At 49.0% G+C, this 13,140-nt stretch overlaps 1 protein-coding gene and 1 long non-coding RNA gene across 4 annotated transcripts in view; one reads left to right on the top strand and one right to left on the bottom strand.

Annotated features, from left to right (window-relative positions):
* LOC128333545 (uncharacterized) overlaps nt 1-6,854 on the bottom strand; it is a 41,865-nt gene extending 35,011 nt beyond the window's left edge. For both annotated transcript variants that reach the window (XR_008310961.1, XR_008310962.1), the window contains exon 1: nt 6,757-6,854. This is a non-coding gene — a long non-coding RNA (uncharacterized LOC128333545). The remainder of the gene's footprint in view (nt 1-6,756) is intronic.
* A 152-nt stretch (nt 6,855-7,006) lies between these two features.
* Nucleotides 7,007-13,140, top strand: part of DPYSL2 (dihydropyrimidinase like 2) — a 102,830-nt gene continuing 96,696 nt past the window's right edge. For both annotated transcript variants that reach the window (XM_053269069.1, XM_053269068.1), the window contains exon 1: nt 7,007-7,690. In XM_053269069.1, the coding sequence (XP_053125044.1) occupies nt 7,328-7,690 (363 nt within the window). In that variant the 5' untranslated portion in view covers nt 7,007-7,327. The remainder of the gene's footprint in view (nt 7,691-13,140) is intronic.

Raw genomic sequence — 13,140 nt, 5'->3', positions numbered from 1 at the left:
CAGGGTTAAAGATGGCTGATGAGGAGGAGAGCTGGTCTTGTGGTAGCAAGCATGACTTGTCCCCTTAGCTAAGCAGGTTCTGCCCTGGTTGCATATGAATGGGAGACTTGATGTCTGAGTCCTGTAAGAGATTCCCCTTAGGGGATAATGGGGCCACTCTGGGAAGAGCATCTAGGTTCCAAGTTCCCTCCCTGGCTTCTCCAAATTAGGGCAGAGAGAGACTCCTGCCTGCGACCTTGGAGAAGCCGCTGCCAGTCTGTGAAGACAATACTTAGCTGGATTGTAGGTATCTCCAGCATGTGAACTCATGATACATTACTTTCACTATGCCAACTTTTGCCCTGCGGTGGTGGGGTAGGGGTGCGACTCAAATTCACAAGAGTACCCCAGAAGGGCACTGAGTAGTCCCAATAGATTCATTTGTTTCTCTAATTAATTACTGTAGTTACTTAATGAAAATCAATTTTGCCGCCGGAATCATTGAGTCATTGCAAATGATCAGTCTATGGGTGTTGTTGCATGTTAGTTTCTATGGAAGGGGGTTTGTTCCTGAGGCAAATGTCACTAGTTCATGTTCTGGGTCAGATATGTATCAAAATGTGAGCACTATTGTGTGTTGGGCAGATGAAGATCTCAAGTAGAGGTTTGTCTGTACACTAAACTCTACCACCTTTTGGAAGAATCAGACAATCAAGGCAAATAATGGTAAAATAATATGGTATATTATTATTATTCATAACAATACCAGCAGAGAAGAATGGAAACTTGTCTCACTCCCCCTGTGCAGAAAAGTGCAAATTCCAGCTCTGTACTATAACTCTTACCCAGAGGAAATTTGCTGCATTTCAGTTTCCTGAATATCAAAGGGATTATTTAGTTGTGAATAATTTCAGTGCTGTTCATTTCAACAGGACAGAGCACAACTAATTTTTGGTGTATTAGAATCTGCCAACATTATACAAATTAGAATCATTGGTTCCAGGGGCATAACTATAATAGGGCAAGGGGAGACAGTTGTCTGGGGGCCCATTGCCTTGGGGGGGGGCAGAGGCAAGTCACATGACTGACTCCCCCAGCCACACACCCGCCCAGGCTTCCTTTAGTTGTAGTCATCCTCTGAAATGTGAGTGTTAACACTCCAATGTGAGCGTTAAGACCTGGAGCTACCAGAACAGCATGTCTTTCTCTAGTACCATTAAATGACACACAATTTACAAAACCTTTAAAAAAATAATGTAGGATGATGTTCTATTGTGGCACATAGGTTAGATAGATAGATAGATAGATAGATAATTTACTCTGCTTTTTGTTACCACTATTCAGCCTCATTTAAGATTTCTTTACTTCATGAGCTGAGCTTCAGTGAGTGGGGGGCCCATTTTAAAATCTTGTCTCTGGGCCCACTCCAACCTTGCTATGCCCCGACTGGTTCAATTTTAAAAGTACTGCAGAATATTAACAGTGTAGAGGCCACTCATGACCTCTTTCAATCTCCTTTGGTGGTCCTCCAAGTCTTTCTTCATATTACCCCATTTCCAAATATCACTTCCTGTACATTTGATTTATAATTATGAACATTAATCTGAAGGTTGCCATTAGTCTGATGATGTTTATGTTTATGATTACTGTGCTGTAGACCACTGTGAATAAGAATTAGTACACGACTTATGGAAATATATTTTTATTTCAAGGAAAAATTAATCAAGCTGCTATAAATTCAGGCAGTCTATACAGAGTCACCAAGAAATTATGATCAGGAGTTTTAGAGTAAGAAAATGGAGCAGCTGGGACAAATTCTTTTCTGTGAGTTGGCACCCTGTTGTATTTACCAATTTGAAAGAAAAAACCTGGGTAAATGTGTTGAAGAAAAAATGCTTAAGACTTTAGAAGCAATATTTTGCATCTTGGAAATAATCCCACCCAAGAGCGTTGTCTGGTTAGATTTTAGGATAAAGGTGTCAGACAAAATCATTTGAGAGCCAGCATGGTGTAATGGTTAGAGTGCCGGACTAGGACCGGGGAGACCCGAGTTCAAATCCCCATTCAGCCATGATACTCGCTGGGTGACTCTGGGCCAGTCACTTCTCTCTCGGCCTAACCTACTTCACAGGGTTGTTGTGAGGAGGAACTCAAGTATGTAGTACACCGCTCTGGGCTCCTTGGAGGAAGAGCGGGATATAAATGTAAAAATAAATAAATAAATAAATAAATAATTTGGAAATGTCAGTACTACATTTTAGAAAATTATGGGGCTGTTGTTCACATGACTGCATGCGTGCAGGGTGAGGTGAGGAAGGCAGGATTCAACCTACCTTCCCCCAGGTGACCACTGACAGACTGGTCCCCTTTCACACTGAATCTCCACACTGCTCCTGGCAGTGCTGGTAAACAAAGGCTAGGACTTGTGAATCCCATGCACTGTGCAGCATGGACAATGCATTGGGGGAATTCCCCCAAGAGATAGGTGTGCTAGGCACCCATCTGTGAATGCAACCTGGCTGGAAGCCCAGCTTGCACACAAGCACATAGCCCAGATTTAGGGAGCGCTTGCTCCCTAAGCCTTGGCTCGTAGCCGGGCTAGGTGGTGCTGGCCTGCTGGGATCAGGTCCGATCCCAGCAGTTCTCATGTGCAGACAAACCCAGGCCAGGTGTCCCTAGCCTGGTTTAGGCTGCAAGTGAGAACAGCCTCTATGTTTGATAAATGACAGTCAGATATCATTTGTTAGATTATTGGCACTTTCCTTACTAAACTGGAGACACCACAATATTTGATTCATCAGGATTTGTCCATCCATCCATCCATCCATCCCTTTTCACAGAAATGCAGTCAATAACAAAGCAAACAAAAGCCATGAAAACTGACTAAGTTCAAATGTAGCGAATAGGCATGTTCACACAGACGTTAACTGGGTAGGACAAGTGTCCTACCCGGATTCATGAGCTGTGTGCACTCTTGGTTTTTGATTGTGTGTGAGTAAAAAGCAAGGTGGGAGGCAGAGAGAGCATGATCGTCTGCTCAATTAACATCATCTGGGTAGGACAGTTTCCCCTCCTACCTCATGAAAAAGATGAGGATGAAATCTGGGTAGGGTATGCTCGTCCGACCAAGCTGATACTTTGCAGATGATCACACTTCCCGACTCCTACCTTGCTTTTTATTAGGAACATAGGAAGCTGCCTTATACAGAGTCAGACCATTGGTCCATCTGTATTGTCTACACAGACTGGCAGCGGTTTCTCCAAGGTTGCAGGCAGGAGTCTGTCTCAGCCCTATCTTGGTGATGCCAGGGATCGAACTTGAGACCTCCTGTATGCAGGCAGGCAGGTGCTCTTTCCAGACATCCCCATCCCCAAGGGGAATAGGGACACAGGAAGCTGCCATATACTGAGTCAGACCATTGGTCTATCTAGCTCAGTATTGTCTTCACAGACTGGCAGCAGCTTCTCCGAGGTGGCAGGCAGGAATCTCTCTCAGCCCTATCTTGGAGATGCTGCCAAGGGAGGGAACTTGAAACCTTCTGCATGCAAGCGGGCAGGTGCTCTTCCCAGAGCGGCTCCATCCCCTGAAGGGAATAACTTGCTGTGCTCACACTTCATATGCAACCAGGGCAGACCCTGCTCAGCTAAGGGGACAAGTCATGCTTGCTACCACAAGACCAGCTCTCCTCTCGCTTGTACTACTAGAATATCTTGTAGTGCTCACACATCTAGTCTCTCATTCAAATGTGAGCCAGGGTGGGCCTTGCTTAGCAAAGAGGGCAATTCATGCTTGCTATAACAAGACCAGCTCTCCTTCCCACCCACCCTATTCACAGACAAATAGAAATCAGAAGCATGCCCAGGTCCAGAACCTGGATAGGATACTGGTTCTTTCCAACTAATGGTGGTGTGAAGAAGCCTAATGTGTTGTTTACATCTTGAATGGTTTTTAGTAAGGGTGCAACCCTGATGCAACAATAGCCACTCCTGACACTCCTTTTGAATGTTGTGACATCCAGGATTCAGGGACACTTTATCAGGCGAGGAACAATGTAATCACTACAACTGGTTCACATTGACCTTGTGATGGTGCCCAGCTGTGGACCACTTGAGTGCATCCCCGGTAATGCCTAAGCTGCATTTCAGGCTGCCTATGGAAATCAAATCATAAATTGCAGTCAGCGTTCATGCCGTCCTTTGAATGGTCTTATGCAGAAGGCTTCGGCCATGTCCTGCATTGATTGACTCTTCATCAGCCATTCTGTTATTAATATTTATAAACCTTAAATAATACATGGGTTTGTGTACCTGATAGACCATATGTTGCCCTGTGTGTCAAGGCACCTGAAATGAACAGGGTCTGTAGCTCTGGGTCATACCTATGTATGATCAGGGAGAGGATGGAAATGCCCCCCCCCCGGAAGACTCGGATCTCTTCCCACTCATTAGTCACCACAGAACATGTCTGTTTCTTCAACACAGAGTGCTAGGGTAATTTCTGGCCTTTTAAAATTTGAAGGTGTTGTGTTAAATCATTAGATTATATTTGCTTTTTAACAGTGCTTCTTGCTTACAACCTTGGCTGAATTGGGCATTTTGCATATTGTGGCAAGGAATGGGGATGGTGTTTAGTTCTTTTGTGCTTCTAGCTAAAGGGATAGTATCCTTGCTGGGGGCCACAGATGACTGTAAATTAACATTTAATGGTATGCATCTGAATGAATGAATAATGCATGGCAATAAATTGCTTGGGGAAACCAAACTGGGAAGATACTGAATATGGATTTAAAATAATAATATTCCAGAATGGCGTTTGAGCTGCATTATTAGACGGGTGTGTCCAGTGCTAAGTCATACCTCTGTGTGTGATGCACTTTTTATTTTTTCAGATAGTAAAATGCTGTACCAATCCACTCAGATGCACTTCCTGTATTTTTCTGCAGTGGAGCTGTGATTGATTATTAGAATTCTCCCTTTAAGAAATTGGAGTCACTTCTCCATTGTGCACAAATTGTGATCTATTAACCTTCCATTGTAGGGTCACCTAAATGACTGGAGGAAGGCTGGATTGAGTCTGGGGCTTAGTCACTGAAGAATATAAGAAGAGCCTAGCTGGATCAGACCAAAGGTCCCTCTAGTCCAGGGGTTTCCCACTGCTTTGGGAACTTTGGTTGAAAAGCGGTATATAAATATTCATTGTATTTGTATTTCTAAGTCTGGGTTCCCAGATACCGTTGGACTACAACTCCAATCAGCCACAGACACAATCCAGTGTGGCAGGGGGTGATGGGGATTGTAGTCCAACAATATCTGGGAACCCAAAGCTTGGGAACCCCAGTCTAGTCCAGCATTCTGTTTTCTAGAGGCCAGCCAGATGCAGGGCATGAAGATAACAGCTCTTCTTGTTTGCTCTCCAGCAACTAATATTAAGAGAAACACTGCCTCTGAATATGGAAGTTCCATTCAACTCTCATGGCTAAAAGCTGCTTATAGAAGGGCCTCTCCTCCACGAATGTGTCAGATCCCTCACTTTAGGGGCGGGGCAGTAGTCTGTCTGAGATCCTTTCTAAGGATCACCACCCAAGTCCCTTTAGAGCCAGGGTAGGCAACCTTGGGTCATAGGAACATAGGGAGCTGCCATATACTGAGTCGTCCATCTAGCTCAGTCTTGTCAACACAAACTGGCAGTGGCTTCTCTAAGGTTGCAGGCAGGAATCTCTCTCAGGCCGATCTTGGAGATGCTGCCAGGGAGGGAACTTGGAACCTCAGATGCTCTTCTCAGGGCCACCCCATTATCCCCTCAGGGGAATATCTTGCAGTGCTCCCACTTCTAGTCTCCCATTCATATGCAACCCGGGCAGACCCTGCTTAGCTAAGGGGACAAGTCATGCTTGCTACCACAAAATCAGCTCTCCTCTCACAATTGATTGCGGCTGGGGATGATGGGCGTTGTAGTCCATCAACATCTGGGAAGCCAAGGTTGCCTGCCCCGCTTTAGAGGGACAGATTTCTCCCCCGGCAGGCACCACAGAGGCAGAGGCAGCCTGGGCTTCTGCCCAAGACGGAGCGCGGCCGCGTGGTGCTGAAGGGACAGCGCCTCCGAAGCCGCAGGCATTGCCGGCTCCCTGCCGCTCAACAAAAACGGGCAGGGCCGGGGGGCCCCATTTTCCGCGAAGGCTGGGGGTCCTCCTCTCCCCACAGGTTGGGGGGTGGGGTCTGAGGCAGCTGTGGGCAGGAGATCGGCAACACGGGCTCTTTCCTCCTCTTGCCAAGCCGCCTCCATCCCTGCTGCGGCGCGTCCTAAGCTCTGCCTCCCCAAGGTCAAGCCTTTGTGGGTCGCAACTCGCCCCTCCCTGGCCCCGTGGAGACCCCTCGCCTCTCCGGTGCTGCCGGCCTCTCTTACTGCTGGCCCATCTCCTCCTCCACGGCCGCCTTTCCTGCCAGGGCAGGCAGGGAAATGCCTTGAGTCACAGCAGGGGTGACGCCCCCCAGTCTGTGACTCAGCACCCTTGCCCTCCCCCCCCATCACAAATGGGCCCCAGTTACACACAGGTTGGACACGCTTCGCCTTGGAGGCTTGAAGTGGGCGGGGCGGGGGGGGATCGGACAGAAGACTAGAGCTCCAGGCTGCCCCCCCCCATTTGACCGAGAAGTGGGTGCGGCTGAGGAGGGAGCCACCATCCACCCATCCCCCCCGCCCACCTCCCTTGCGGCCGTTCCTTGCAAGGGGGCGTGGCCCGCCGCTAATGACCCCCCCTCCCCTGGCTTTCTCCCTACCACTTGTAGCAGCTGCAGTGCGGGGGGGGGCTTCATCTCCATCTGATCCCGTCTATTCGCCCCCTTCACTTGTCACATCACTTCCGGATCAGTCCCCGTTTCTGCTGCAGAGTGAGTGGGATTTCTACCCCCCCTTCTCCTCCTCCTCCTCCTCCCCCCCTCCCTCCAGCCTCCCTCCCCTCCCCCTTCATCAGCTAGATGCTGGGAACTAGAACCCACCCCTCCCGCCTGCACTGCAACTGAAGCCTGCCAACCCGCCCCCCCCAACACACACACACACACACACACACACACACACCCCTCCATCCCCTCTCAACTTTGCATCGCATTCAAACCTCCGGCGTTCCCACCCAGCCCTGTCGAATCTATGAGGGCGAGCCGCAGTACAAAGGGTGGCTTTTCCCAGGCGGGCACAGCCCCCTCTCCAGCTCTCCCCACCGCCGCTGCTGCCTCTGGGGGTCTCGCTCCCTCTTTCTCCCCGGACCGGCGTGGATGCTCTGATCTGTGCTAGGTGGATGCTCTGATCTGCCGCCTGCGATTCTGCCCGAGCGAAGCGCGACCCGCCCCAGCCATGGCTGAGAAGAGGCAGGCAGCAGGCAAGCCCAGCGGCGGCGAGGGAGGGGAGGAGGTGCCCGCCTTCTTCAAGAACCTGGGCTCCGGCAGCCCCAAGCCCCGGCAGAAATTCTGCGGCATGTTCTGCCCGGTGGAAGGCTCCTTGGAGAACAAGACCATCGACTTCGACTCCCTCTCGGTGGGACGCGGCTCCAGCAAGGTGGTGGCCAAGCAGAAGGACGTGGCCCATCTCGGGGAGGACGCCCACTCCCTCGGTTCCTGGCAGAGCAGGAAGGGAGGGGAGGCACCTGTGGAGTTCGGGAGGAAAGTGCAGATCCGGAGAGCCACGGGCAAGGAGGCTCTGCAGAACCTGAATGACAAGGTGAGAAGCACCAGGGCGGGGGGGGGGGGGTGAGGGGGGGCTGGGTTTCCACCTCCTGGGCTGAGTTGGGTGGACAGAAGCTCTGCATGGGCAACCCATCAGGGAGACTCTTCTCTTCTTCAACATAAGGAAGCTGCCATACCCAATCAGACCATTGGTCTATCTTGCTCAGTATTGTCTACCCAGTCTGGCAGCGGCTTCTCCAAGGTTGCAGGCAAGGAATCTCTCTCAGCCCTATCTTGGAGATGCTGCCAGGGAGGGAACTTGGAACCTTCTGCTCTTCCCAGAGTGGCCCCATTATCCCCTAAGGGGAATCTCTTCCAGCGCTCACACTTCTAGTCTCCCATTCATTTGTAACCAGGGCAGACCCTGCTTAGCTAAGGGGACAAATCATGCTTGCTACCTCGAGACCAGCTCTCCTGTCACACACAACCCCTCAACCCCCACCACCACTCCCCTCTGGTTCTGGCTAGCAGTTGGAGCTGGCTTTTTCTTCCCACCAGTGCCATTATGAGAAAGCCCCACCCTTCTGAGATAGGTTCCAAGGATTTATGCACTTGCCAGACAAGGGTGATCACTAGGAAATAAAAGAAGACTGCCACGCTGCTTTCTAGTAGAGCTTGCTTGTCCTGTGGCCTTCCGCTTACTCTGGAGCAGTTTCAGGGATGGCATGGGACTCCTCTAGAGTAGGCAGCTTGGAAGACTGTGCTCCAGGAACTTGAGCAGTGCAAAGATCCCAAATCAGCCCAGTATGAACTTAGGGAGAATTTTCCTTTGAATGCAGTTTATTTTATTTTTTAAACTACATTGATATCCCGCTCTGACTCCAAGAAGTCCAGAGTGGTGTGCATGCCATGGTTATGTTTATCTTCACAGCAACCCTGTGAGGAAATTGAGGGGGAAGTGACTGGCCTGGAACCATCCATTGAGTTTCATGGCTGAATGGGAATTTGAACTCGGGTCTCCCCAGTCCTGATCCAACACTACACCACACTGGCTCACCACACGTGGCTCAGCCAAACCAGGAGTTCTGAACCTTGGGCCCCCGGATGTTGGACTATTACTCCCATCATCCTCAGCCACAATGGTTCTGAATGCCTGAGCCAAGTTCTTGGGCAAATGGGAGACTTGTCCTGGGTACCGTTGCAAATGAGGGTTCCAAGGGGCTGCTGCTGGGCTAGCTGGAAAACTATCCAGAAGAAGAAAGGGTTTAAATTTTATTTTAAGGGAGGAAAGAGCTTGGTTCCTAGGCAGTCAAATATATCACCTGTGGATCTGAGTACGAATGGGGAGAATGGATCTGGGCTACAAAACTCGGTTGGGCCCCTTCCAATACTTGCACACTACAGCCAACTCTGGAGCACAGATGGTAGAAATAAGCCTCTTGGTGTCAAGAGAGTTTGTGGGGGGAACATAGGAAGCTGCCTTATACTGAGTCAGACCATTGGTCCATCTAGCTCAGTATCATCTACACTGACTGGCAGCATCTCTCAAGATTTCAAGCAGCCGTCTCTCCCAGCCCGACCTGGAGAGGCCACCAGGGAGTGAACCTGGGCCTTCTGCATCTCCCTTCCAAATGCAAACCAAGGTGGACCCTGTTTAGCAAAGGGGAAGACCAGGTCTCCCCTTGCTTCTTTTAGATATTAACCAGATGTATGGATATTAGAGGTTCAGGAAATGATGTCTGCTGTGGAATATCAAACTGGGGGTCATCCAATGATGTTGATTGTCACTTCTGGTCACCCCACCTTGGTGGGAAAGGATATCAGAGAGTTGGAACCAGGAAGGGCAGCTGAAATTTTTCAGAAGTTGAAACAACTCTTTTATGAATGCTACTAAGGGGAGGGCAGGATGATCAAGGTTAATAAAATTCTTCAGGGTGTGGAGACAGTGCATTCAGACACATTTCCCCCTTCCCTCATAATATTAAAACTGGGAATCATCCAAGAAAGCTCAATGGGGGAGCTTTATTGGAATCATCCAAGAAAGCTAGATGGGGAACAGGCAAAGGAAAGACTTCTTCACACATCACATAATTCATTTATGGATCACAACCTGAAGAAGTGGTGATGGCCATTCGTTCAGATGGTTTTACAGGTAGATTAAATACTCTGATAGAAGATAGGTCAGCGAATAGGTATTAGTCACCATAAAATGGAACCTCAGTGTTCAGAGGAAGAAGCTGTATTCACACATTAGGATCAGTGCCTGTGCAGAAGTCTAGGGTTCCCAATATTGGGTCGCCAGATGCTGTTGAACCGCATCCCCAACCACAGTAGCCTTTAGCCAATGTAGGCCAATTGTAGACCAGAAATGTTTGGGGACCCCACTTCAGACTTATGCAGACATCACCCCTGTACAGGCATCCGTGCACATGTACATGCATTTTAGAAGCCATGTACAAAAACTGGGGACTGATTGAGTGATTAAGTTTCGGGTGAAAAGGCTGTAGGTAGGTCATCATTTCTTAGGCCTAGGCTGAATCCAATGAAACCTGGGAAGGGGGAGGGTGAGTTTACTCCTGTTATGACTATGTGGACCTTTGGGGTGATCCCATCAGTCTACAAGCCAAGCCCACAAATCTACAAGCCAAGCCCACAAATACCTGTACCATTCAAGGGTGACTTTTTTAACTCTTAGTGGGGTTTTTTGGCAACGTCTACTCCCCTCTAGTTGGAAAATAGGGGTGCGCATGAACTGTTTGATGTTGAACCAGTGCGCATCAAACAGGGGCCAGTTTGGTCCACGATCGAACCTGGTTCGATGCAAACCAGTTTGACACTGAAGAGTGGGAGGCGTCAAGAAAGTTTGTTTAAGGTGCTTAAACAAACCACTCGCTTCCCTCCAGTACAGCCCAGTCACCTCCAGAAATAGCCATCTAGACAGGCCAAATGCGCAGCACTGGCACAGTTCCAGCCTCCACGGATGTGTGGAGGGCAGCAAGTGGGGAGGAGCCAATGAGCACCTTAAACAACCTTTCTTGCTGCACCCCCCACCGCGCTTTCATGGATTCCTCACTGGATTCCCCTTTACAAGTATTGACGCTCGAACCGCCAAACCACTTCAACTGAACGGATCGGACCGGTCAGTTCGACCGAACCGATTAAGGGGAATGCGATTCGGTTCAAATGTGAACTGAACAGCATTTTGGGGTTCGTGCATACCCCTAATGGAAAATAGGTGATAGCATACCTGCCAACATGTCCCTATTTTCCCATTCACCTGAATGGGAAGATAGGGACGAGCTGGCAGATATGTGATAGCCTTGTACCTTCAGCATTCTTTGTTATCACCCCTTCTTTATCCCTACCTCCAAACAATTAGGGTAAAATAGAAGTCATTTTTTCACAGAGGAAAGGCTTAAAGTCAGGGTTAGGGTTCCAATGAGCCAATTGTTGTACTTTCTCCATGGAGTAATCTTTGGAGGATATGTCTGCCCATTGTCTGAATGGAAATGACAATGACATACACATATGTTATAGTAGGTTTTGTGTTTAAAAACTCCTCAAAGCTTTTAAAACACCGTTGCAAATTTAGCCGCTGCAGGCCCAATGATCAGGCCAATAAAACATAGGAATAAAGGAACATAGGAAGCTGCCATATACCAAGTCAGCCCATAGGTCCATCTTGCTCAGTATTGTCTACACAGACTGGCAGCAGCTTCTCCAAGGTTGCAGACAGGAGTCTCTCCCAGCCCTATCTTGGAGGTGCCAGAGAAGGAACTTGCAACCTTCTGCATGCAAGCAGGCAGGTGTTCTTCACAGAGCGGCCCCATCCCCTGAGGGAAATACCTTACAGTGCTCAGAGGATGCCTCTGAGTACCAGTTGCAGGGGCATGCCCTCCACTCCTGCCTGTGGCTTCCAGTGGCATCTGGTGGGCCACTGTGCAAAACAGGATGCTGGACTAGATGGGCCGCCTTGGGCCTGATCCAGCAGGGCTGTTCTTATGTTCTTATGCTCACGCATGTGAGCACTCCCATTCATATGCAACCAGGGTGGACCCTGCTTAGCAAAGCAGACAATCCATGCTTGCTACCACAGGAAAGCTGAACGTATTCACCTATTTTCCCTCTCTAGGGGTGTATGTAGACCTTGTTAAAAATCATAAAAATAACAGCTGGCTCATGTATCAAGTGAGGTTCTTTTTAACCACAGTAGAAAAGGCCATGGGAAGGAACAAGTAGCAGGCGTGAAGGATTAAAGGTAAAGGTAAAGTGTGCCGTCAAGTCGATTTCGACTCCTGGCGCCCACAGAGCCCTGTGGTTGTCTTTGGTAGAATACAGGAGGGGTTGACCATTGCCTCCTCCTGCACAGTATGAGATGATGCCTTTCAGATCCTAGATCACTGCTGCCCGATATAGTACCAGCGGGGATTTGAACCAGCAACCTGCTGCTTGTTAGTCAAGCATTTCCCCGCTGCGCCTCTTAAGTGAAGGATTTAAGGTATCAAAATGGGAGAGTAGAATCAAAGCTCGGCGTTAGACATTTTGGTCTCTCCGGTCACAATAGCAGCTGAGATCCTGCCTCTTGATAATCTTGCACAATGAACAAAGTTGCGCTACTGCAAGGAGATCATGTAGCTGCGCTAAATTGCAGGGATTTTTGGAGTTGTGCTATTGGGCAAAAGTTCCCTTTAAAACATATGAGGCATGTCACAAGTTGTGCATCAGTTGTGTAAGCACATTCTGTGCTTACAAAATGTCCGCTAGAAACTGCACTGGAAACTTTACAAGACCCTTGGAGAGAGATTCCTCTTAAGGGATGGAGCCACTCTGGGAAGAGCATATGCATGCTTGGATGCAGACAGAGGTGCACGTAGGTAATTTTGGAGCCTGGACATAAAGAGCTTTGGAGCCCGCCCCCCCTCACGTTAAGCATCATCCCCCTACACACACACACACACACACACACACACCGTGACACACACAGTATTTTTAACACGTGAGTTCTTGAGGACACAAACAGCAACTGAACTCACAAGAATGTAAGAATATAAAACAGATATATTTATGCAAAGATGCATTTGCAGAAACATTTCAAGATACAACATCTCCTCCTCCTTCGTAGTTATTTCTCCATTGCCCCCTCTGTCTCTAAAGCAAAGGTCACGCCTGGCGCAGGTCACAGTCACGCTTGGCCGCCCAGCGCAGTGTGGGCTACTGGCACAGTGTGGCAACCACATCACCTGGGCCAGACGAAAGATTATTTGGGGGCTCTCAGGCCCTGGACTTTGGCCTGGAAGTCCAAGGGTAAGAGTGCTTCTGCATGCCGAAGGTTCCATGTCCCCTCCCTGGCAGCATCTCCAAGATAGGGCTGAGAGAGATTCCTGCCTGCAACCTTGGAGAAGCCGCTGCCAGTCTGTGAAGACAATAGTGAGCTAGATAGACCAACGGTCTGACTCAGTATGTGGCAGCTTCCTAGGTTCCCATGAGAGCCATTTTGTGTATACC

Source organism: Hemicordylus capensis, chromosome 8 (genome assembly GCF_027244095.1).
Source record: "Hemicordylus capensis ecotype Gifberg chromosome 8, rHemCap1.1.pri, whole genome shotgun sequence".
Taxonomy (NCBI): Eukaryota; Metazoa; Chordata; class Lepidosauria; order Squamata; family Cordylidae; genus Hemicordylus; species Hemicordylus capensis.
The sequence above is the reverse complement of the archived record's forward strand: the minus strand, read 5'-3'. Positions and strand labels throughout refer to the sequence as shown.